General features: G+C 31.5%; 1 protein-coding gene across 1 annotated transcript; it reads left to right on the top strand.

Annotated features, from left to right (window-relative positions):
- Positions 1–5,913: 5,913 nt before the first annotated feature.
- LOC109814680 (uncharacterized) lies at positions 5,914–27,250 on the top strand. Its single transcript, XM_083068456.1, is given in 15 exon segments — positions 5,914–6,420; positions 6,506–6,666; positions 7,322–7,387; positions 10,731–10,848; positions 10,955–11,064; positions 11,172–11,247; positions 11,250–11,266; positions 11,840–11,963; positions 12,659–12,726; positions 13,623–13,709; positions 13,981–14,133; positions 14,265–14,360; positions 15,867–15,926; positions 16,015–16,133; positions 16,277–27,250. Coding segments are annotated over 15 exon segments (1,677 nt in total). The 5' UTR covers positions 5,914–6,182; the 3' UTR covers positions 16,461–27,250.
- Positions 27,251–27,686: the final 436 nt, after the last annotated feature.

Below are 27,686 nucleotides of genomic sequence, written 5' to 3' on the forward strand. Positions count from 1 at the left end.
AAAACTTAAACTGCCTTATCCCCATCTCATATGTTTGACATCCATCCATTGAGATATAATTGAAAATAACGCATGGATTGAATGAATTCATTCTTGATATATAATTGTATAAATAATTTTACACAATATAATATGATTAATTCAATCATTGTTCATTGATGAAGTGCATAATAATCAAAACATAATAGAAGGCGAATTCATATAAAAGAAAAATTTACGTTCTACATAATTATATTTGTAATGATGGATTAAAATAATATATAAAATAAATGTCACTTATACACTTTAAAATCATTGTCAAGATAAAAAATAATAATTTTAGACTTTATAAGGATAAAAATCAAAGAAAAAATACTTTTACAATAACCAAATTAAAGAAAAATTTACTCATTTTTAGAGTCTAAAAATATTTTTTAAGAATAAAAAAATATTTACAATTTTTTCTTTGACAAAACATTTTATAGATGAAGTGCATAATAATCAAAACATAATAGAAGGCGAATTCATATAAAAGAAAAATTTACGTTCTACATAATTATATTTGTAATGATGGATTAAAATAATATATAAAATAATCACATGCAATTTTTCCAGTATAAATTTTTTTAATAGGAAGATCAAATAATGATTTTGCTTCAGGACGATTTTTAGCTTCCCTGCAAATTATGAACGAAATTAACGAAATTAAATGTCAATAAATAATAAACAACATTTTAAATAATTAATAATTAAATTGCATAATATCATACCTTTCGAGAATAAATTTTAATTCTTTATAAAATACATCATCCATAATTTCTTTAACTTTAAAAAACTGTATAAACAAATAATAGAGTGTCAAGTATCAATATGAGAGATTTAATATTTGATGTAAATTTTTATAGGTTATTAAAAAAATTACCACAACCTCAAAAATGGAGATATGGTGTTAATAAATACCTTATAAATACAAAGCTAGTTATTAATTTTGTATGAATTATAAGATTATTCATCAATTGTTTTAGTTTTTAAAATCATATTCAAATTTTATTTGACATTTTATATTATTATAATTTTATAATGTGTAATAAAATATAATTTAAATATATTTTTAGTCTAATCAAAATGAAAAAATTTTGATTTTAATCTTTATATTTTTTTTATTCTTCTAAAAATTGTAAATATTTTTTATCCTTAAAAAATATTTTTAGACTCTAAAAATGAGTAAATTTTTCTTTAATTTGGTTATTGTAAAATTATTTTTTCTTTGATTTTTATCCTTATAAAAGTCTAAAATTATTATTTTTTATCTTATCAATGATTTTAAAGTGTATAAGTGACATTTATTTTAAGAACCTGTGAAACGTTTTAGGATGTGTCACAAATTCACAATAGTATATATCACTCTATCTATTATAAGTAGCATCAAAGATAATCACTTGACCATTTTTTAAATAAATAAATAGTTAAAAATAATTACATAATGATGAATATTAAAAGTAATAATTATAAATCTTATAACGATGAAAAAAATATAAAAGCTAAAAACATATATAAGTCATAAATAATATAAAAGTAACAATAAAAAAATAAATTAATAGTATTATAAAATATATAAAAATGATAAATTGACAAAAAACCAAAAATATATAGAATTACACATGGGAATTTTTTACCATAACAAATTTAAATTCGTTATTCACTTGAAACAATTACTTGAAGTTTCTAAATAGATATAAAAATGATGAAAAAGAGAAAGAAAAAAAATAATTAAAAAATTTGAGGTCAATTATTTATTTGTAAAGTGTATATAGAAAAATAAATTAATAACATTTTTTTGGGACATATACTAAATAGCATGACATTTCAAAATCAACATTATTCTAAATTAATTATCATAATTATTAGCAAAAAGTTTAATATCTTCAAACTTTAATGTCTTTTAATATCCTAATTAATATGAGTTTGAAGAACAAACTCAATCAACTACATAATTAAAGTTTGGAAAATAAGATATATCTCTATTCAAATTATTAAACCATAAATATGTAATTTTTTTCATACAAATCATGTAATTTATTATGAGACTTATAACAAGTGGCTATATGGTGTTGCGTGTTACACGACCCTTATTATACTCGGAAATGTTATCCCATAGACATGTTTGGTTGACATATATTAATTTTATAAAAAAAATTATTTTTTAATTGATAAAAAAATGGAAATGAATGAAGAAATATGGAATAATAAGAGGTAGTTGTTAAAATAATAACTTTTATTTTCACGGTAATATAAGATATACATCCTTATCCATATGAATGAGAAACATGTATCACCATAATATAAGATATACATCTTTATCCATACTAGTGGGGTCGAGACACTTCGTGCCTCGATTAAAAATAAAATAAAAATAAAATAAAATAATAAAAATGTATTGATCTAATTGGTATTATGATTAATCCATTAGATTCAAGTTCTTAAATTTGATTAAAAAATATTTTTTCTAATTTTTTAAAATAAAATGGTATAGGTAAAAAAAAAGTGGAGACCAAAAAACTATAAAAAATGATATTCTACTATAAAACATTATTGAGTGTTACTTAATATTATCACTACTTTCCTTTTAAGTTTTAACACTGTAATCATTAACGAGTGTCACTTTAAAATAGACTCCAAAAAACTATAATTTTAAAATAATGAAAACAAATAATTTATATTATAAAAATCAAAAACATATTTGATAATTTTTATTGTAATATCTTTGTAGATATTTTACACTTCAAAGACACTTACCTAAAATGAGTTTTTATAGGTATTGATTATTAATTATTACCTTTGTGACAAGAAAATGTACTAATTAAATATTAAAGTTTTATTGTGTAAGTACTTTTTCTCCATATAAATAAATTATTAAAAAATATATCAATTTGAATAAATGATTAAATTAGTGATATTTTTATTCATATATGTTAAAATAATTTATAGTGATATTATTTAGTATCTATAATGATTAATAAAAAAAAGTATTTTTTATACATTTTTTCTCATTATATGTAATAAGAATGTTAAAAGTAACTTGTTACTATCAACAAGTCATTGCTTTAAGAGGTATTAAACTCAGGTTTTCTTGAATAAAATCTTGGGTTCAAATCTTGTGTATAGAAAAAGTTTAATTTAGATAAACGACTTCACTAAAAATGATCAATTAGATTTTTTAAAATAATTTATTACAAAAAAAAAAAAAAAAGTAACATTGTTAGTGACAGGCCTTTGATCAAAGTTTTTAATGTTAGGCAGAGAGTTATCTAGCCCAGTTTGGTTGAATGACTATGTATAAGTTTGTTTTGAGTTTATTGTTACTCGCCTTAAGATTTTATTACTTTTAATGAGGTTTTGGGTTGTCATCTTGGTGTGAAGCCCAAGTGACTTGTTTTATATTCTAAAAACTTTGTTCCAATGGAGTGTGGTGATAATTCAAAATGTTTTTTTTTGTAGTTATGATATTAATATGAAGTATTCACCATTGGAAGTAGTGATTAATCTTCGTTGAGGATCATGAGTGCCCACAAGGTATGTATTCCCCTTCTAACATAGTTTATTTCACACACAAGACCAAGATTCGAACCTTAAACAACTTGTTTAATAGACACAAGTCACTACCATTTATGCAAACTAATGTTGATTAAATGTAAATTGTTCTCAGCATTTTCTTTCATAGAGTAAGTTTGTCCTATAACTTTTTATTATTGGTACTTTCATGTTCATTTACCATGGCTCCCAAAGTAAGTTGGGATTTCAGTCCCAAAGTTGTGTGTGACCCTGATGATTCGATTTTTGCCCTTATTGAATAAATCAAGGCTCTCCAAACCCAAATCAATAATCATAACCAACTTTATGATACACGCCATGAGTCACTCACCTTGCTTATGTCTACACTAATGGATCACCTCATCCAGTCATTAGTGGGTTTGCAACCCTCGTCATTTTTTCCAAGCTTAATTTATCTATTGTCCAACCCATTATGGTCTCAATACCACCCCCAATATTGTTCCATTAGATGCCTTTTGAGTACATTGGACCTTTCCATTTTTCACCTCCATTTTTTTCCTATAAGTTATGATAATCATGGTCATATCACTTTTTTTTGTGCTACATCCACAACCCAAACCCTACCATTTGGACCTTCGTCCACACTTTCTTTGTCTATTATGCAAACTTCCCATTTTCAACTACTCAAACATTTCCATTGTTTAATATCCAAAACCTAATCACTCCATTTCATTATAACCCAGTCTTTGTGTTTTCAAATACATAAACCCTACCATTCTTTACTATCCAACCATTTCCTTTCTCGCTACTTAATAACACCTTTTTTTGGATCTAGCCAAAATACTTCCTATCACAATGCTTCCTACTATAATCCTTTTTTTACATGACTGTCGAAGTTTCACATGTTTACCATTTGATGGCCTTAAACCCCTTGATTAGTTGTTTCAGGATAAACAATATTTCATGTTTTACCAAGTATCGCGGGATCAATGACATTTTATATGATGGGAGAGGCCTTAAGTTGGTTCAAATGGATGTTCACAAATGATCAATTGGGCAATTGGTCTCATTTCATTTTCTCCTTAAAGTTGTGTTTTAGACCGTCAACTTATGCAAATCATTAGGCAAAGTTATCTAAGAGTAAAAAACTAGGTTAGTATCTGCTTATCAAGTCGCATTTGAAAAAAATGCAATCAAGTAGTTGGTTTAACCCTTCAAAATTTGTAAACTATTTAATTTTTGAATTAACTCCTATGATACAATGAGAGATGACCATTCTAAAACATTATTTTGTTACTTAGGCCATTAGTTTGACTAAGTTGGTCAAAGGTAAGTTTTAGGATTCTAAACCATACTTTACTCGTACTACCCATATTCATATACAATTTTATGTTCCTTGACTTATATCCAACACCAACACCCCCACACCCATAGTTTATAATACTTTACCAATAAAAAGTTATCTTCCCAATAGTTATAAGAATGTTGTGTGGCAAACACATGTTACAATTGTGATGAGAAGTACTATTTTTGCCATAAAATACATTGTAGTAAGTAACATACATGAATAAATTTGCTAAATATCCTCTAAAAATAATATAATACAGAAGAATAAAGTTTTTTTTATTACATAAAATTAAAGTATATTTTTTAACTTTTTTGTAATATCAAATCAACAATTTTGGTCTTTTAGTTTTTAAATATATAATTTTAATCTCTCAATTTTATAAAATTTATGATCTTGATCTTTTTAATATATATTCATTTATTAATCATTAAAATTATAATAATATTATATAAATAATAGAATAATTAATATTTAATTATATTTAATCTAAAACAATTTCACCCAATTTCATTTCATATGATCACTTTTAAATGATAAAGTTAAGAATTATATGTAAAATTTACCTCAAATATTATTAAATATTAATTATTATTTTATTTATTTAATTTCAAACTATAATTATAATTTTAATTATCGATAAATAAATATTTAGTAAGACAATTAAAAGTCCAAAATTATAACTATAATATTATAAATGACTAAAATTACGATTCAGTAAAAGAAGATAAACATTTACCGACGTTCTTGTTCTGTACGGTAATTATTGTAAGACAAACGATCGGATTCAAATGCTGGTAAAAAGAAAACGAAGACAAATATTTTTTTCAATGATTTTTAAACGTTTTAGAAAATAAAAGATCTGTTTTTTAACAGCACAATAAAAAATTAAAAAAATCTTAAAACCTAAATAAATTCACAAAATTCTAATTTATTTTAATTTTAAAAAGTAAAAGAAAAGAAGTCGGTGCATGAGTAAAAAAACGGAAAGTATTTATATTTAAACGGTTTTTGTGGTTCACGCATAACATACATAAACGCGAGAAAAAAGAAAAAAACTCTCCCGAAGGAAGAAAGAAAGAGATTGAGAAAACCTAGATGGATCAAGAACAGAAATTTCTTCAGTTTCGCAATGCGATATGATCGTGTTCCGCACTTGTGTTTAGTCTGATTTCGTTATTCTCCACTCCGCCTTCCCCGTCCTCTCGCCGTTGCCGGCGGCACCTCCCTCCTCACCGCCGCCGCGTAGTTCTTTGCATCGCAACCCTAATCATTGTCCGTAGGTGAAATCTGAGATTGACGAGCGATGGAGTTGGCACAACTATAAGCGATGTGTGAGAGGCTGTACAATTCACAAGACTCGGTGGAACGCGCTCACGCGGAGAACACACTGAAATGCTTCTCCATGAACACTGAATACATTTCCCAATGCCAATACATTCTTGATCATGCCTTGACCCCTTATGCATTGATGCTAGCGAGTTCTAGTTTGTTGAAACAAGTCACCGAACATAGCCTTGCCTTAAAGCTTCGCCTAGATATATGTATTCCTTCTCTTCATTTATCTTTTGCCCCTCTTTGGCGACTCAAAATGCTGGAATTCATAAAACTATTGTTAATGCATGTCAGGGACCTATCTCATAAACTATCTAGCGACCAGAGGACCCGAGTTACAGCCCTTTGTAACGGCTTCTTTGATTCAACTTTTGTGTCGAGTCACAAAGTTTGGATGGTTTGACGATGACCGATTCCGGGACCTGGTCAAAGAATCTATGAACTTCTTGAGTCAGGTGATGTAAAGCGGTTATTATATTGGCTTTACATTAGGAAAAAGTGATTGTTTAATTTGTATGCAGTAAGGTATCGAAGGATTATTTACCGGACTCAAAAAAATAAAAGGAATAAGTGCGTTTGTTTGCATTACGTTACAGCCACATCCTATCAAGGCTGTCGAAGAGAAAAAAAAATAATAGCAGTCATACATATTTTGGTAAAATAATGTATCCTCTTTAGCACCCGGCAGTGAATTGTAAGCCCCATCCTAAAGTTTACTCGAAGTAGTAACCCTGTAACCCACTACTGATTTCTTCACCTTCTCAGATGTGTATTGATTGCGAAAATAACTGGTTATTCTTTATGTTATAATCTTTTATAACTTATTTGGTGTTCGATCCTGATCATTGTGTATGAAAAACATTTGCCGGAGGTGGTTAATCCCTTAAATGGATTTCAGTACCTTAGAGAATTAATCCTTAACTTTGAACTAAGGGATACCTTGGTTTAAAAAAAGGAATCTTTTATAACTTTTAGTAGTTTCTTGGGTTTCTGCAAATTTTTTCTTAAATCCTATTAGGTTAACTAGAAATCAATATATAATGTGAAATTCTTACCTGTAAATTTATGTTTTCTGGGACGTATTGCTCACGACAGATTTTTTAAATCCAGGCAACGCCAGGTCATTATGCCATTGGTTTGAAGATCCTAAGTCAGCTTATCTCTGAGATGAATCAGGTTAGGATTTAATTTGTGCTACTTGAATATGTTTGGTGCTGCTGTGTAGTGTGGACATTACAATGGTTGGGTAGATTTATCATATTGGGTGGGTCTGTGCTTGTTCATGGAGTCCATCCAAGAATTAGTTGAAGTAAAAAAGTGGTTGTGGCTTTGTCGGTTCTGTGCCTTGTGGGGGTGGGTTGCATGATAACAATAACCATATTTTCCTAAGCTAAGAAAGTTAGTTAACATCATTTAATTTTGCTAATTCCATTTAAATAAGAACCCATTTTCGTAAACTATCCTTCATTGGAACTCAATACCAAGTATAGAAAAGGTCATTGGAAATACACTCTCAATTAAATGAAGGGGTATTTTGAGGATGATATAAATAAATATAGTGAAATTAGTTGAAATTTACTTATTTTTTTAGACTAATATACCAGTTTTCCCCCTTATATTTGACACCGGAGAAAGAGTATTTGTATTCAGATATTATAATCTTGTGCTTCTTTTTATTGAAAATGATTTGCTTGTCGATGATGATATCATTATTTTTTGTTTATAACTATGAAATTTTTTCTAGTGATATTTGAAAGGAAGTAAGGTAGTCAAAATCGCGGTTTCACTCACAAGATCGAATGCGTTCACAATCTTCTCTTCCATTTCTGAGTTCGCTCCTACTCTGGACCAGAAATTTGTCAAATTGCAGCCGATCAATGTTGGAGATTGCAAGTAGCTGTGGAATGGTGCTTATTGCAAGCCTATTTCTAGGTTATTTCGCGGGTCGGGTTTGCAACCTGGTTTTGTAACCTGAAGTTTAAAACATCCTTCTGTAAAAAAAACACCAAAACTTAAGCCTATTTTTTTTTTCCTTCAAAGTCCAAAGACTCCGGCATCCCCCCTTTCGCTAAATAATATAACGACCACTCTCCCTTTATGAAAAAAGAGAGACTGCCGCTCTTCCTTTACCAATAAACAAAAAATTACCGCCCCTAATTACATTTCTGAACCAATTTAATCACTTGCAATCACGCTGGGATCCCATTCCATCTTTCTTGTTCTCTGTTTGTGTGGGCTGTGAAGCACTGGTTCCCCCATCCCTTTTTGCTTCCAAATTATATATTAATTATGTTTAATAAATAATTAGTAATTATATCTATCGGCTTACTGCTTTAAATGCATATTATATTTTTTTTTTGCTTATCATGTTGAATTGAAGTTCAATTATGTGTTTCATGTGTGATATGATGACTTATGTTACTTCAATATGCTCATATATATGATTATGTGTGCATATATATGAATTTCATAAATTTTGTAGGATCTTATGATCCGTGTTACGACCTCCTGATTTACGACCCATACTTCCCTTTCCAATCTTGAGTAAAATCTCAATTTTGACTACCTTGAGTGTAAGACTGGAAGTATCTACGAAATACAGACTTTGACATGAACACCAGGACAACTTGGCTAATTTCTTAAATACAGGACCCAGGACACCATATACATACATACACAGAGAGAGAGACTAATGAAATAAAATATGAGTAACATTAACAAAATATCCAAATTTGTACATTCACCTTTTTAAACCACCCTTCTATGTTAACAAGCCTAAACAAAAGCAAGACATTAGTTTTATAATTTTGTATTATATTCAAGGTTATCAATAAGGTTATACAGGTTATACGGCGGATGGCGGCAAGGACCTTTAAGTGTCATATTGCCATGGCGGATGTCATGGCGGTCTATGGTGGACATCATGGCGGACAAAAAAAAAAAAAAAAAAAAAAAAAAAAATATATATATATATATATATATATATATATAATATGATGCAAAAGCAGAAAAATAACAAACACAGTCACATTAAAACCATCAATATATCAATCTAAAATTCATGGCATTTATAATTTATTGATAGTCATCATAAAGAAACATAAACCCCTAACCAACAAAAACAGCCATCAAAACAAAGCAACAATGTTAAAAAGTAGCAAAACACAATTGTCATTCCTAAAACTATTTTGTTTAATCCTCTTCACTCTTCATCCTCATCAATGTCTGCATAATTAATTTCTACATGATGATGTTGCTCATTCAAAAATCCTTCAGCTTCTTCTCCATCTGAATGTATGAAATTAGCATTTGGTTCCTCCTCCTCATGGTGGCGCGACAGTGATGCAAGCGGAGGAGGAGAAGAAACTCACTTCTTAGTTCTTACGTGATGGTGGCGGCTGGGTCGGAGGCGGCGACGGTGGCAGCTGCGTCGAAGGCGACAACGGCGGTTGAGTTGGAGGCGACGGTGGCGGTTGCGTCGTCGGCGACGGTGGCAGATGCGGCATGGGAGTCGGAGCAGTTGCGGGGAAGAGGTTTGCACGAAAGGGACTCTAATTGATTTAGGGTTTCTAATGCCCTATTTCATCTGTTGGGTGCCCAACCCGGAAAACAAACCTGGGCCCAAACCAGAAAATAAAAAAGGCCCAAAACAAAAAACAAGGGGCCAAAACGGAAAAAAAATGGCCCAAAAACGGTGCCATGTCCGCCATGTCCGCCACGGACCGCCACGCAAAACCTTCCGTAACGGCCGCCATCTCCAAAATGGCGGAACCCCGCCATAAACACCCAAATCCGCCATAACGGATCGCGGCGGCCGCCGCCACGCCGTTATGGCGCCGCCATAACTGTTTTTTAACAACACTGATTATATTTAAGGTGACTTATCTAAAAGTTAAAAAATGAATATTTTTTTAAACAATAATAATAGTGTGTAGAGGTGTCAGCTTAGGTGTCCAAACAGAAAAAATTCAATTGGGCACCTAATTAGACATGTCTGACATGTCGTGGAGTGTCAATGTTGAAACATGTCCTACACCATGACACTTTGAACAAAAGAGGTATATGTGCTTCATAGGTAAGTAAAATAGGACCCTTTCAAGTTCGTGGAAGTAATTGCCTTTGGTTGGGGGAAATTTCTCAATATTCCTGTATTAGTCTTGGTATTTCAACGATATTGGAGTTTTATTTTTATTTTTTATTTTTATTTTTTATTTTTTTAAATTTTTTGCTTAGTTGTGCTCATATAATGGTTTCTGTTTTATTGTACTTTTTATGATTTTTCATGCCGACACATATTCATTAACTAGTTTAAAGCACTGGTCATGTTATATGCTTCATTAGGTCTTCGTTGAAATTTGTGCTAACCTTATTCCCAATGTTTGTGTTGGTTGCTGACACATTTGGATGGGTTTGTGTTAATAAATAATAATTAAAAAACTGATTTGGCAAACATGTTTCAAAATTACTTTATACCATTGCTATTGTTCTTACATCCCTTATTTCTTAATTCCTTCCTCAGGCTAATGCTGGTATGCCTGCAACAAATCATCGAAGGGTTGCTTGCTCCTTTAGGGACCAACATCTTTTTCAGATATTTCAAATATCTTTAACATCATTCGGTCAACTGAAGAATGATGGTAAACTGGGTATACTCATGCTTAAAATTTCATCCCTCCATTTAGTACCATTTTCATTACTTTTTCCTGATCATGAGTTTAAGAGTTGAAATTATATAATATGCAGTTGTCAATCAATTGCAAGAATTTGCCCTTGCTCTTTCTTTGAAATGTTTATCATTTGATTTTGTGGGGACGTCTGTTGATGAAAGTTCAGACGAGTTTGGCACAGTTCAGGTGTCTTGTTTTATTATCATTTAAAATTTTAATTTTTGGAAAATCCTGCATGAATTCCTTCTATGTATGTTGGTTCATCTAATATCTTGTAATATGGTGGTTTGCAGATTCCATCACCTTGGAAGCCTGTTTTGGAGGATTCTTCAACACTGCAAATATTTTTTGATTACTATGCCATTACAAAGCCCCTCTTTCAAAGGAGGTCTGTGCAAGCATTTGTTTCTACTTTCTACGATTGATATTTAACATTTAGTCCTTGTTAATTAATTAACTGTTAAAATTTGAACCTGTTTTGGTTCTTGGGAAATCGTCTACTACTTTCTAGAAAGGTGGTCTTGTTCGAAAATCTTTTGATCAGTATCAAAATTTTCAATGTAAACACTCCAAGCTTCACCAAAGTATGTTAGTGAATGGCAGTGTAAAATTACAGTTGCTTCTGAAATGAAATGCACAACATGGAGAAAAGTCATTATTCAACATTACCTTCCTTTTATATTATGTTTTGCATGAAAATATAGTTCCACAGTAACATACTACTGAGGTATTAAATTATGTGTCATGTATATATTTCAATTTTATATTATCACTTCTATTAGTTGACAATTTGTTTTCTTATTGGTTTATGTCCAATTTCAGAAAATTGATACTATAATTGTTTCTTGACTAATGATTGATTATTGTTTATTTTGTTTTGTGAAATGTCTTATTGATGGTTCATCGACTTGTACTTTTGAACCTACTTTCTCTCTTAGGTATTAATTATTTTTCTTTCCAGGCATTGGAGTGCTTGGTGCGACTAGCGTCTGTAAGACGTTCTTTGTTTACAAATGATGCTGCTCGTTCTAAATTTTTGGCCCATTTAATGACAGGAACCAAAGTAATCCTGCAAACAGGGCAAGGTGTTGTAGGCTTGTTACTTCTTCACTTGTTTTGTATTGTAATGACAAACTGGAAATATTATGTTCCATTATTACAGGTGAAAGGGGAAAAATGTCTTTTGTTTCACTTTTTTTTGGATTCCTTGTTACATATTGATTATGAGAAGCACCAAATAAAAAAGAATATTTCTGTATCTCATTTTCTTTTTATGCATGCATTTGTCATCTTGGCAATTTATCTTTGCTTTGGCCTTTGGGTTGTTTGATCTCTTTACCTCTTCAACAAACCAGTCAGTTATTTCCTGCCAGTTTAGGAAATGAGAATTTCAACCTAATTTTTGCATCAGCAGGTTGTATGGTAATTTGTAGAAGCGCCATGCTCGACCTAGGTAAAAGCTCTTGGTGAGATTTTGTAATTACAGGTGAAATTGGGCTGGAGATGTGGTTGTTTTTTTATAAACCATTAGTCAGGAAATAGATTAGTTAATTTAAGACCCAATCATACTCTATTTTTCAGTAGCATTGAAAAGGGAAAACCCTAGTAAATCCCTCTAGGTTCAGGATAGCAAAAAATGTTGTGAAGAAGTAAGTTCCTGCGACAAATATTGGCCAGTCTTGCATATACATTTTTAAGCACTCTTTAATTTGTTATTTCCATTTCATTGTTTTTGCCTTGCTGGCCATGCATTTATAATTTCAAATGTGTTGGAAAGCAGGTCTTGCAGATCATGATAATTACCATGAGTTTTGTCGTCTTCTTGGTCGGTTCAGAGTGAATTATCAGGTAAACTCGTGTAGTTTTTTCTCCTTTTATGGTCTATCTACTGGTTTTTATTTCTAATTGGCAGTAATGCAATGTACATAAGCAGGGACATATGGGGTTCATGCAGTGGAGGCTAGGTACATACTTTGGCTTAGAAGTTAGAAGGGCACTGAACTGTGTGCATCATACAAAATGGCCCTTGTAATACTTGTGGGATTTTAAGTTTTAAACTTTAATACACACCATGCTAGGAGAGTAACTTCAAAGATTGACCATATTTTTATTTTGACTTTGGCACTTTGCCACTGTTTATTGTAGTTAGTTAGCGTATCATTTAACTTTCGTTTTTAATTTAATGTAGTTAGTATATAAAAGAGATATACAAATAGCTGGAATATATTTTTAATCTACTTTGTCATTGCTTTCTATATTTACTCCGCCAGTGTTTCAAATACTTCATTCCATACACACAATAATTACAGGCATTAATGTTTAATTTTGAACTTGTTAAGTGGGGCTGTTTATTTCAAGTCAATTACCACAGGGACATCCTATCCTTGTCTCACTTCTTTATTTGCAGCTTGTCCTTTTTGTCTCTCAGCTAACTGTATGTTTATTCTACTGTTAAAAATTTAGTATTCAAAATTGATGAGCATTTAATGCACCTGGAAATAAACATCAAATGTTAACTCTCCCAAAACTGCTGCCTCTAAACTAGGAAATAGACTTTTCCTGATTTGTTAGTTTTCTTACAGTAACAATACACCGACATTTATGTTGAAAAATTTGGAGGATTAACAATATTTGCTTGTTCTATAATATAATTTATTCCATTTGAACACCCTTTTGGTCTATAGTTACCTCCTTCCTCAATTACCTTGAACCTGTTACCAATATTTGTTAATTGAATGCTGCAGTTGTCAGAGCTTGTTAATGTGGAAGGCTACAGCGATTGGATACGTTTGGTTGCAGAGTTTACTCTCAAATCATTGCAGTCATGGCAGGTTAACTATTGTGTTGCTTTAAAATATTTTCCAGAGAATACATGATATATTGCTGCTCAAAAATATATTCTGATGACTATTTGAGCAATTTATCTTTTTTGGGACAATGGTGGCGCTGCCACCTCCTCCTTTGGAAACAAAGTTCAGGGTGACATCATGTGAGAATTATCAATAACATATTTCATTAGTTAATAAAATTTTAACATAGGTGTTTTTTGCATTTGTATTGTGAAATATTGAGATCTTTATTAAGCTGATACCTTATTGTCAGTGGGCAAGCAATAGTGTGTACTACCTATTAGGGATGTGGTCTAGATTGTTGTCTTCTGTTCCATATTTAAAAGGCGACGCTCCAAGCTTACTGGATGAATTTGTTCCCAAGATTACTGAAAGTTTCATCACATCACGGTTCAACTCTGTGCAGGTATTTCCAATTATCCATGCCTGCTTTACTTGTTGCCTACTGCATACTCCAAGGCTGTATGTATTTAATTTAAAACTTCTGTTAATAAGAGAACTTTCGGAAGTATAATATCTTCTGTCTGTTTCTTATAGGCTGGATTACCTGACGATCTTTCTGAGAACCCCTTAGACAATGCTGAACTTCGTCAGGATCAATTAGATTGCTTCCCATACCTATGTAGATTTCAGGTATCATCCATATTTAATGTTTTCATTCTTCTCATTTTAATAAAAGAAGAAATTTAATTAGAAGGCAAGAAGGATTCCAAAGGAGGATATAAACAAAGCAGTAGAAGACAAAGCTGAAACTAACAGGAAGTAAAGAAATCTTCTTTCCATCTCCTGTGGCTAATTAAAGTGTGATAAAGAATTGATACTATCCTAATTCATAGAAGGATCTTGGTAGGAGCTGTTGAATTCCAGATTAGTGATTCTGGATCAAAGTCAGTCCTCCAAGTTACTGAGAGAAAAAGTAGCAATAAAAGAAATGTTCAAAATTTCTTGAAGCTTAGATTTGGAGAATGTTGCAAAGAAGAAAGACAGTAATGGAGAGGGGCCTTGATAAAGATAACATCTACCTTTGAAAGATCCTCTGAAATATCAAGTCACATTTAAAAAAGCCAGTGGTCTAAAAGAGACATGATCATGTAAATGAACTTTTTAGGTTTTGAATGAGTTGTGATCATTGCAATGTTAGCATTCCACATATTATGGTTTAAACTAGACTTACTTTTAACAGCCTGGTGCTACTAGGAAGATACCTTTAGTTAATACTCTGAAGCAATGGTTCTGGGCACCAAATTACTGAGTCAAAATTTTACCTCTCCTGTGAGCAAGTTATCCTCCCAATGGAAAATGAGTCACCCTTCCAAATTCTGGGATATTATGAATCTTAGAGTCCCAATAAGAAACAGCCCAACAGTTTCCTGCCAATCATTACCAAACCTGACAACACACTGGTACATGACTAGAGTTGGAGGATTTATGGATCTGTCTCTTCACATCAATAACTGCTAATCCAATCTTGCCAAATTGAGTTGCAACTCAGAATTTACTTAAAAAAAATCTGATTGTGAGTTTGAGCAATTGTTAAATTATGCCGATCTGCCTCAGAAAGTTGAAAATGAAAAATTACCATTTGTACAGAGTCTGTTACAGTTTGCAATGAAATCAGATATGCGGTGGTTTACTTGAGGGAATCTTTCTAGCTGATATGCATAGAAGGGTGTCTAACTCTAACATTTTGGATATGGCCTTTTCCCCCTTCAGTTTACCATGTTGCCTCGTTACATAGGATATCTTATTCTTTCTGATATATATAATAAATTGTTATATTCAAAATCAATGATTCTCTTGATATTCATTATACTGAGAAAATTGGCTGTTAATCTTAAGCAAAAAGTGTATTTAGAGTGTTTCTGATTCTAAACTTGAAACCTACTAAAGAGGGGTTAACCTTTCAACCAGAGAGAAAATGACCATCAAGAGTGAACTTTGAATTAATTCATCCAACTGAGTCCAAACCTTGTGGCTGATCAAGGAGTCGGACAGATATCATTGTTTTTACTCATTTACTGAATATAATCTAGCTTCCAACATGGGAAACTCTTCATTCTTAAGTTTTAGTCCTTTTCAGTTCTGCTGCAATTTATTGAACTATGTTGGTTGTTTGACTCCTTTGAATTCATTGTGCAGTATGAAAGCAGTAGTTTATTTATAATAAACATAATGGAGCCAGTCCTGCAAATATACACGGTGTGATTATAACTTTCAATGAAGGCTGGTACTTTTTTTGTTGAGAGAAATGAATTAAAGATTGATGCTTAACTATTGATTGGAATAGGAAAGAGCAAGATTACATGTTCCTGATAACAGTGACCTCACTGTGATTGAAGATAAACTTGCTTGGATTGTTCATATCATTGCTGCAATTCTTAAAATAAAACAGTGTACTGGTTGTAGGTAAAAACGTTTTCAGCTCTTGCCTTTGCAAATTGGAAATTTGGAATATGGAGGACTGCCAAATAAGTTCTGAGCAGTCTTCATAGCATATGATGTATCAACTTGTTTGTAGTCTTATTTACTTTTAACATTTTTATATGCAGTGTTGAATCCCAGGAAGTACTTGATGCTGAACTTTCAGCTCGAGTTTTACAGTTAATTAATGTAACTGACAGCGGAATACACAGTCAGGTATATTGCACAAAATTTTTTGTTTTCAATGGCTTGGAACATGAATTATCTCTGTTCCATTCATTAAAATTTGCATCACGACACATAAAACTTTAATTGAAAAATGACTTTGGTTCTATGCTAGGACATTTATGTTCAGTAATTTGTATTTATGTTGTTTGCTGAAGGGTGATCTATTGTTTTCTTTAGTATAAATAACTTCTAGTATGAAAATTCCTTTTAATTAAAAAAGATGGGGAGTACAAAAGTACAAGTACAATGTTGGTGAGCACAACGCATCATCTGTCTAAAAAAATGATGATTATGCCTCATTTTGATGTTGAAAAATTGAGAAAGTTATTATTATATGCATGTTGTATGCATCGTCAAAAGATATAGGACATGAAAGTCTTATATATTTGCTTTTGTCCCTCATCTTTGGTTGTATTTACATGATGTTTATTTTTGTCGACAAATGATGAAAGAGGTATACGATCTTCTCATCCTGATGTCGAAAAATTCAGACGGTTATTGTTAGATTCATGTTGTAGTCATCGTGAAAAAATCTATGGCACGAAAGTCTTATATATTACATGATTATTTTTGTCAACAAATGATGAAATAGGTATACGATCTTCTAATGCTTCATCATGATGTTGAAAAATTGAGATGGTTATTATTAGATGCATGTTATATACATTGTGAAAAAATATAGGGAATGAAAGTCCTATATATTTGTCTTTGTCCATCATCTCGGTAAAATTTCTTGTATATACATGATTATTTTTGTCGACAAATGATGAAAGAGGTATACGATCTTCTTATGCCTCATCTTGATGTCGAAAAATTAGGACCGTTATTATAAGATGCATGTTGTATGCATCGTGAAAAAATATAGGACATGAAAGTCCTATATATTTGCCTTTGTCTCTCATCTCGGTAAAAATTGATTGTATTTACATGATGATTATTTTTGTCCACAATTGATGAAAGAGGTATACGATTTTCTTATGCCTCATCCTGATATGGAAAAATTGACATAGTTATAATTAGATGCATGTTGTAAGCATTATGAAAAAATATAGGGCATGAAAGTGTTTATATATTTGCCCTTGTCCTTCATCTCGGTAAAAGTTAGTTGTATTTACAAGATGATTATTTTTGTCGACAAATGATGAAAGAGGTATATGATCTTCTTATGCCTTATCTTGATGTCGATAAATTGAAATGGTTATTATTATATGCATGTTGTAGTCATCGTGAGAAAATATAGGGCATAAAAGTCCTATATATTTGATTTTGTCCCTCATCTCAGTAAAAATTGGTTGTATTTACATGATAATTATTTTTGTGGACAAATGATGAAAGAGGAATACGATTGTCCTATGCCTCATGTTGATTTTAAAAAATTGAGACGGTAATTATTAGATGTATGTTGTATGCATAGTGAAAAAATATAGGGCATGAAAGTCCAATCTATTTGCCTTTGTCCCTCATCTCAGTAAAAATTGCTTGTATATACATGATAATTATTTTTGTCGACAAATGATGAAAGAGGTATACGATGTTCTTATACCTAATCTTGATGTCGAAAAATTGACACGGTTATTATTACATGGATGTTGTATGCTTCGTGAAAAATTATATATGTCATTAAAGTCCTATATATTTGCCTTTGTCCCTAATCTCGGTAACAATTGCTTGTATATACATGATTATTTTTGTCAACAAATAATCAAAGAGGTATACAATCTTCTTATGCCTCAGCTTGATGTCGAAAAATTGAGACAGTTAAATTAGATAAATGTTGTAGTCATCGTGAAAAATATAGGGCATGAAATTCCTATATATTTTTCTTTGTCCCTCATCTCGGTAAAATTGATTGTTTTTACATGATTATTTTTGTCGCAAATGATGAAAGAGGTATAGGATCTTCTTATGCCTCATCCTGATGTCAAAAAATTGAGACGGTTATTATTAGATGCATGTTGTATGCATGAAAAAATATAGGTCCTGAAAGTCAAATATATTTGCCTTTGTCCCTCATTTCTGTAAAATTTTATTGTGTATACATGATTATTTTTGTCGACAAATGATGAAAGAGGTATACGATATTCTTATGCCTCATCTTGATGTGAAAAAATTGAGACAGTTAAGATGCATGTTGTATACATCGTGAAAAAATATAGGGCATGAAAGTCCTATATATGTGCCTTTATCCCTCGTCTCGGTAAAAAATAGTTGTATTTACATGATGATTATTTTTGTCGATAAATGATGAAAGAGGTATATGATCTTCTTATACCTTATCTTGTTGTCAAAAAATTGAGACGGTTATAATTAGATGCATGTTGTATGCATCGTGAAAAATATAGGGCATGAAAGTCCTATTTACTTGCCTTTGTCCCTTATCTCGGTAAAAGTTTCTTGTGTATACATGATTATTTTTGTCGACAAATAATGAAAGAGGTATACGATCTTCTTATACCTCATCCTGATGACGAAAAATTGAGACGTATATTATAAGATGAGTCCTATATATTTGCCTTTGTCCCTCATCTCAGTAAAAATTGGTTGTATTTACATGATGATTATTTTTGTCGATAAATGATGAAAGAGGTATACGACCTTCATGCATGAAAGTTTTATATATTTGCCTTTGTCCCTCATCTTTGTAAAAATTGATTTTATTTACATGATTAATTTTGTCGACAAATGATGAAAGAGGTATATGATCTTCTTATGCCTTATCCTCATGTCGATAAATTGAGATGGTTATTATTATATGCATGTTGTAGTCATCGTGAAAAAATATAGGACATGAAAGTCCAATATATTTGATTTTGTCCCTCATCTCGGTAAAAATTGGTTGTATTTACATGATTATTATTTTTGTCGACAAATGATGAAAGAGGTATACAATCTTCTTATGCCTCATGCTGATGTCGAAAAATTGAGACGGTTATTGTTAGATGGTGTGTTGTATGCATCGTGAAAAAATATAGGGCATGAAAGTCCTAAATATTTGCTTTTGTCCCTCATCTCAGTAAAAATTTCTTGTGTATAAATGATGATTACTTTTGACGAAAAATAATGAAAGAGGTTTACGATCTTCTTATGCCTCATCCTGATGTCAAAAAATTGAGATGGTTATTATAAGATGCATGTTGTATGCGCCGTGAAAAAATATAGGCCATGAAAGTCCTATATATTTGACTTTGTCCTTCATCTCGGTAAAAATTAGTTGCATTTACATGATGATTATTTTTGTCGATAAATGATGGAAGAAGTACGATCTTCATATACCTCATCCTGATGTCGGAAAATTGAGGCGGTTATAATTAGATGCATGTTGTATGTATCCTGAAAAAATATAGGGCATGAAAGTTTTATATATTTGCCTTTGTCCCTCATCTCGGCAAAAATTGATTCTATTTACATGATTATTTTTCTTGATAAATGATGAAAGATGTATACGATCTTCTCATTATATGCATGTTGTAGTCATCGTGAAAAAATATAGGGCATGAAAGTCCTATATATTTGATTTAGTCCCTCATCTCGGAAAAAATTGGTTGTATTTACATGATGATTATTTTTGTCGATAAATGATGAAAGAGGTATACGATCGTCTCGTGCCTCATGTTGATGCCGAAAATTGAGACGGTTATTATTAGATACATGTTGTATGCATCGTGAAAAAATATAGGGCATGAAAGTCCTATATATTTGCCTTTGTCCCTGATCTCAGTAAAAATTGCTTATATATACATGATGATTATTTTTGTCGACAAATGATGAAAGAGGTATACGATCTTTTTATACCTCATCCTGATGTCGAAAAATTGAGACGGTTATTATTACATGGATGTTGTATGCTTCGTGAAAAAATATAGGTCATTAAAGTCCTATATATTTGTCTTTGTCCCTCATCTCGGTAACAATTATTTGTATTTATATGATGATTATTTTTGTCGACATATTATTAAATAAGTATACGATCTTCTTATGCCTCATCCTGATTTCGAAAAATTCAGACGGTTATTATTAGGTGCATGTTTTATGCATCCTGAAAAAATATAGGTCATTAAAGTCCTATATATTTGCCTTTGTCCCTCATCTTTGCAACAATTGCTTGTATTTACATGATGATTTTTTTACGACATATGATGAAAGAGGTATACGATCTTCTTATGCCTCACCCTGATGTCGATAAATTGAGACCGTTATTATTCGATGGATGTTGTAGTCATCGTGAAAAACATAGGGCATGAAAGTCCTATATATTTGCCTTTGTCCCTCACCTCGGTAAGAGTTGATTGTATTTATATGATGAGTATTTTTGTCGACAAATGATGAAAGAGGTATACGATTTTCTTATGCCTCATTCTGATGTGGAAAAATTGAGACGGTTATTATTAGATGCATGTTGTATGCACTGTTAAAAAATATAGGGCATGAAAGTCCTATATATTTTCCTTTGTCCCTTATCTCGGTAAAAATTTCTTGCATATACATGATGATTATTTTTGTCGATAAATGATGACAAAGGTATACGATCTTCTTATGCCTCATCCTGATTACGAAAAATTGAGACGGTTATTACAAGATGTATGTTGTATGCATTGTGAAAAAATATAGAGCCTGAAAATCCTAATATTTGCTTTTGTTCGTCATTTCGGTAAAAATTGATTGTATTTACAGGATGATTATTTTTGTCGACAAATGATGAAAGAGGTATACAATCTTCTTATTATATGCATGTTGTAGTCGTCGTGAAAAAATATAGGACATGAAAGTTGTATATATTTGACTTTGTCCCTCCTCTCGGTAAAAATTAGTTGTATTTACATGATTATTTTTGTCGACAAATGTTGAAAGAGGTATATGATTATCTTATGCCTCATCGTGATGTCGTCGATTATTATTAGATGCCTGTTGTAGTCATCAGGAAAAAATATAGGACATGAAAGTCCTATTTATTTGGCTTTGTCCCTCATCTCGATAAAAATTTGTTGTATTTACATGATGATTATTTTTGTCAACAAATGATGAAAGAGGTATATGATCTTCTTATGCCTGATCTTGATGTTGAAAAATTGAGACGATTATTATTAGATGTATGTTGTATGCATCGTGAAAAAATATAGGGCATGAAAGTCGTATATATTTGCCTTTGTCCCTCATCTTGGTAAAATTTACTTGTAAATACATGATGAATATTTTTGATGACAAATGATGAAAGAGGTATACGATCTTCATATGCATAATCATGATGTTGAAAAAGTGAGATGGTTATTATTAGATGCATGTTGTATGCATCATGAAAAACTTAAGGGCATGAAAGTCCTGTATATTTGCCTTTGTCCCTCATCTCGGTTAAAATTGATTGTATTTACATGTTGATTATTTTTGTCGACAAATGAAGAAAGAGGTATACGATCTTCTTATGCCTCATCCTGATGTCAAAAAATTGAGGCGGTTATTATGAGGTGAATGTTTTACGCATCGTGAAAAAATTTAGGGCATTAAAGTCCTATATATTTGCTTTTGTCCCTCATCTCGGTAAAAATTTCTTGTATATACATGACGATTATTTTTGTCGACTAACAATGAAAGAGGTGTACGATCTTCTTATGCCTCATCCTGATGTCGAAAAATTGAGACGGTTATTATTAGATGCATGTTGTATGCATCGTGAAAAAATATGGGACATGAAAGTCTTTTATATTTGCCTTTGTCCCTCATCTCGGTAAAAATTGGTTGTATTTACATGATGATTATTTTTGTCGATAAATGATGAAAGAGATATACGATCTTCTTGTACCTCATCCTGATGTCGAAAAATTGAGACGGTTATTATAGGATGCATGTTGTATGCATCGTGAAAAAATATAGAGCATGAAAGTTTTATATAATTGACATTGTCCCTCATCTCGGTAAAAATTGGTTGTATTTACATGATGATTATTTTTTTCGACAAATGATTAAAGAGGTATACGATCTTCTTATGCCTTATCCTGATGTGGATAAATTAAGATGGTTATTATTATATGCATGTTGTAGTCATCGTGAAAAAATATAAGGCATGAAAGTCCTATATTTTTGATTTTGTCCGTCATCTCGGTAAAAATTGGTTGTATTTACATGATGATTATTTTTGTCGACAAATGATGAAAGAGGTATACGATCTTCTTATGCCTCAAGCTGATGTCGAAAAATTGAGACTGTTATTATTAGATGCATGTTATATGCATCGTGAAATAATATAGGGCATGAAAGTCCTATATATTTGCTTTTGTCCCTCAGCTTAGTAAAAATTTCTTGTGTACAAATGATGATTATTTTTGTTGAAAAATAATGAAAGATTTTTACGATCTTCTTAGGCCTCATCCTGATGTCAAAAAATTGAGACGGTTATTATAAGATGCATGTTGTACGCATCGTGAAAAAATATAGGGTATGAAAGTCCTATATATTTGCCTTTGTCCCTCATCTCGGTAAAAATTGGTTGTATTTACATGATGATTATTTTTGTCGATAAATGATGAAAGAGGTATGATCTTCTTCTACCTCATCCTGATATCGGAAAACTGAGACGCTTATAATTAGATGCATGTTGTGTGCATCGTGAAAAAATATAGGTCATGAAAGTCTTATATATTTGCCTTTGTCCCTCATCTCGGTAAAAATTGGTTGTATTTACATGATTAATATTTTTCTCGACAAATGATGAAAGATTTATACGATCTTCTTATGCCTTATACTGATGTCAATAAATTGAGATGATTATTATTTTATGCATGTTGTAGTAAAAAATGTAGGGCATGAAAGTCCTATATATTTGATTTTGTCACTCATCTCGGTAAAAATTGGCTATATTTACATGATGATTATTTTTGTCGACAAATGATGAAATAGGTATACGATCGTCTTATGCCTCATGCTGATGTTGAAAAATTGAGACGGTTATTATTAGATGCATGTTGTATGCATCATGAAAAAATATAGGGCATGAAAGTCCTATATATTTGCCTTAGTCCCTCATCTCAGTAAAAATGGCTTATATATACATGATGATTATTTTTGTCGACAAATAATGAAAGAGGTATACGATCTTCTTATGCCTCATCTTGATGTCGAAAAATTGAGACGGTTATTATTAAGTGCATGTTTTATGCATCCTGAAAAAATGTAGGTCATTAAAGTCCTATATATTTGCCTTTATCTCTCATCTCGGTAACAATTGCTTGAATTTACATCATGGTTATTTTTGTCGACATATGATGAAAGAGGTATACGATCTTCTTATGTCTCACCCTGTTGTCGATAAATTGAGACCGTTATTATTAGATTCATGTTGTAGTCATCGTGAAAAAATATAGGACATCAAATTCCTATTTTTTTGCCTTTGTCCTCATCTCGATAAAAATTGTTTGTATTGATATGATGATTATTTTTGTTGACAAATGATGAAATAGGTATATGATCTTCTTATGCCTCATCTTGACGTTGAAAAATTGTGACGGTTATTATTTGATGTATGTTGTATGCATCATGAAAAAATATTCGGCATGAAAGTCCTATATATTTGCCTTTGTCCCTAATCTTGGTAAAAATTGCTTGTAAATACATGATGAATATTTTTGTCGACAAATGATGAAAGAGGTATACGATCTTTTTATGCCTAATCATGATGTCGAAAAAGTGAGATGATTATTATTAGATGCATGTTGTATGCATCATGAAAAAATATAGGGCATGAAAGTCCTGTATATTTGTCTTTGTCCCTCATCTCGGTTAAAATTGATTGTATTCACATGATGATTATTTTTCTCGACAAATGATGAAAGAGGTATACGATCTTATGCCTCATACTGATGTCGAAAATTTGAGATGGGTATTATTAGATGCATGTTGTAGTCATCGTGAAGAAATATAGGGAATGAAATGCTTATATATTTGCCTTTGTCCCTGATCTCGGTAAAAATTGATTGTATTTACATGATGATTATTTTTGTCGACAAATGATGAAAGAGGTATACGTTCTTCTTATGCTTCATCCTGATGTCGAAAAATTGAGACGGTTATTATTAGGTGCATGAAAGTCCTATATATTTGCCTTTGTCCCTCATCTCGGTAAAAATTTCTTGTATATACATGATGATTATTTTTGTCGACTAATGATGAAAGAGGTATACGATATTCTTATGCCTCATCCTGATGTCAAAAAATTGAGACGGTTATTATTAGATGCATATTGTATGCATCGTTAAAAAATATAGGGCATGAAAGTCCAATATTTTTGCCTTTGTCCCTCATGTCGGTAAAAATTAGTTGTATTTACTTGATGATTATTTTTGTCGATAAATGATGAAAGAGGTATATGGTCTTTTTATACCTTATCCTGATGTCAAAAAATTGAGACGGTTATAATTAGATGCATGTTGTACGCATCGGGAAAAAATATAGGGCATGAAAGTCCTATATATTTGCCTTCGTCCCTCATCTCGGTAAAAATTTCTTGTGTATACATGATGATTATTTTTGTCGACAAATGATGAAAGAGGTATCCGATCTTTTTATGCCTCATCTTGATGTCGAAAAATTGAGACGGTTATTATTAGGTGCATGTTTTATGCATTGTGAAAAAATGTAGGTCATTAAAGTCCTATATATTTTCCTTTGTCCCTCATCTCGGTAACAATTACTTGTATTTACATGATGATTATTTTTGTCGACATATGATGAAAGAGGTATACGATCTTCTTATGCCTCATCCTGATGTCGATAAATTGAGACCGTTATTGTTAGATGCATGTTGTAGTCATCGTGAAAAACTATCGGACATCAAAGTCCTATTTTTTTGCCTTTGTCCCTCATCTCGATAAAAATTGTTTGTATTTATATGATGATTATTTTTGTTGACAAATGATGAAAGAGGTATATGATCTTCTTATGCCTCATCTTGATGTTGAAAAATTGAGACGGTTTTTATTAGACGTATGTTGTGTGCATCGTGAAAAAATATAGGGCATGGAAGTCCTATATATTTGCCTTTGTCCCTCATCTTGGTCAAAAATGCTTGTAAATACATGATGAATATTTTTGTCGACAAATGATGAAAGAGGTATACGATCTTCATATGCATAATCATGATGTCGAAAAAGTGAGATGGTTATCATTAGATGCATGTTGTATGCATCATGAAAAAATTTAGGTCATGAAAGTCCTGTATATTTGTCTTTGTCCCTCATCTCGGTTAAAATTGATTGTATTCACATGATGATTATTTTTTTCGACAAATGATGAAAGAGGTATACGATCTTATGCCTCATACTGATGTTGAAAATTTGAGATGGCTATTATTAGATGCATGTTGTAGTCATCGTGAAGAAATATAGGGCATGAAATTCTTATATATTTGCCTTTGTCCCTGATCTCGGTAAAAATTGATTGTATTTACATGATGATTATTTTTCTCGACAAATGATGAAAGAGGTATACGATCTTCTTATGCCTCATCCTGATGTCGAAAAATTGAGACGGTTATTATTAGGTGATGTTTTATGCATCGTGAAAAAATTTAGGGCATGAAAGTCCTATATATTTGCCTTTGTCCCTCATCTCGATAAAAATTTCTTGTATATACATGATGATTATTTTTGTCGACTAATGATGAAAGAGGTATACAATCTTCTTATGCCTCATCCTGATGTCAAAAAATTGAGACGGTTATTATTAGATGCATGTTGTATGCATCGTGAAAATATAGGGCATGAAAGTCCAATACGTTTGCCTTTGTGCCTCATCTCGGTAAAAATTTGTTGTATTTACATGATGATTATTTTTGTCGATAAACGATGAAAAAGGTATATGATCTTCTTATACCTTATCCTGATGTCAAAAAATTGAGACGGTTATAATTAGATGCATGTTGTATGCATCGGGAAAAAATATAGGGCATGAAAGTCCTATATATTTGCCTTCGTCCCTCATCTCGGTAAAAATTTCTTGTGTATACATGATGATTATTTTTGTCGACAAATGATGAAAGAGGTGTCCGATCTTTTTATGCCTCATCTTGATGTCGAAAAATTGAGACGGTTATTATTAGGTGCATGTTTTATGTATCGTGAAAAAATGTAGGTCATTAAAGTCCTATATATTTGCCTTTTTCCCTCATCTCGGTAACAATTTCTTGTATTTACATGATGATTATTTTTGTCGACATATGATGAAAGAGGTATACGATCTTCTTATGTCTCACCCTGATGTCGATAAATTGAGACCGTTATTATTAGATGCATGTTGTAGTCATCGTGAAAAACTATAGGACATCAAAGTCCTATTTTTTTTCCTTTGTCCCTCATCTCGATAAAAATTGTGTGTATTTATATGATGATTATTTTTGTCGACAAATGATGAAAGAGGTATATGATCTTCTTATGCCTCATCTTGATGTTGAAAAATTGAGACGGTTATTATTAGATGTATGTTGTATGCATCGCGAAAAAATATAGGGCATGGAAGTCCTATATATTTGCCTTTGTCCCTCATCTTGGTCAAAGTTGCTTGTAAATACATGATGAATATTTTTGTCGACAAATTATGAAAGAGGTATATGATCTTCATATGCATAATCATGATGTCGAAATAGTGAAATGGTTATTATTAGATGCATGTTGTATGCATCATGAAAAAATTTAGGGCATGAAAGTCTTGTATATTTGCCTTTGTCCCTCATCTCGGTTAAAATTGATTGTATTGACACGATGATTATTTTTTTCGACAAATGATGAAAGATGTATACGATCTTCTTATGCCTCATCCTGATGTCGAAAAATTGAGACGGTTATTATTAGGTGCATGTTTTATGCATCGTGAAAAAATTTAGGGCATGAAAGTTCTATATATTTGCCTTTGTCCCTCATCTCGGTAAAAATTTCTTGTATATACATGATGATTATTTTTGTCGACTAATGATGAAAGAGGTATACGATCTTCTTATGCCTCATCCTGATGTCAAAAAATTGAAACGGTTTGATAGACTATGGCCCAGGCCAAGGAATCCAAGTGGTGATACCTTAAAAGAACCAAGAGGAATGGGATGATCTTAAAGACCTTTTGCATATATTTTGTACATAGTCTCTCGTATAGGTTATTTTTGCCTTTGTATTTGTGAGGCACTTTACTTGCTTTTTCCTAGTGTTTTTGTATATTGTTTTTAAGGTAGGCTACTTGGAGAGTTTAGCTCCATTTAACCTCCCTAGTTGATACTTTCATTTTGTATTTTTTCAGTAGGGAAAAAAGGGTGACATTTAACAATGCTTGAGGGTGTAC

The sequence above is a fragment of the Cajanus cajan genome, chromosome 2 (genome assembly GCF_000230855.2).
Source record: "Cajanus cajan strain Asha chromosome 2, NIPB_CcT2T_4, whole genome shotgun sequence".
NCBI lineage: Eukaryota > Viridiplantae > Streptophyta > Magnoliopsida > Fabales > Fabaceae > Cajanus > Cajanus cajan.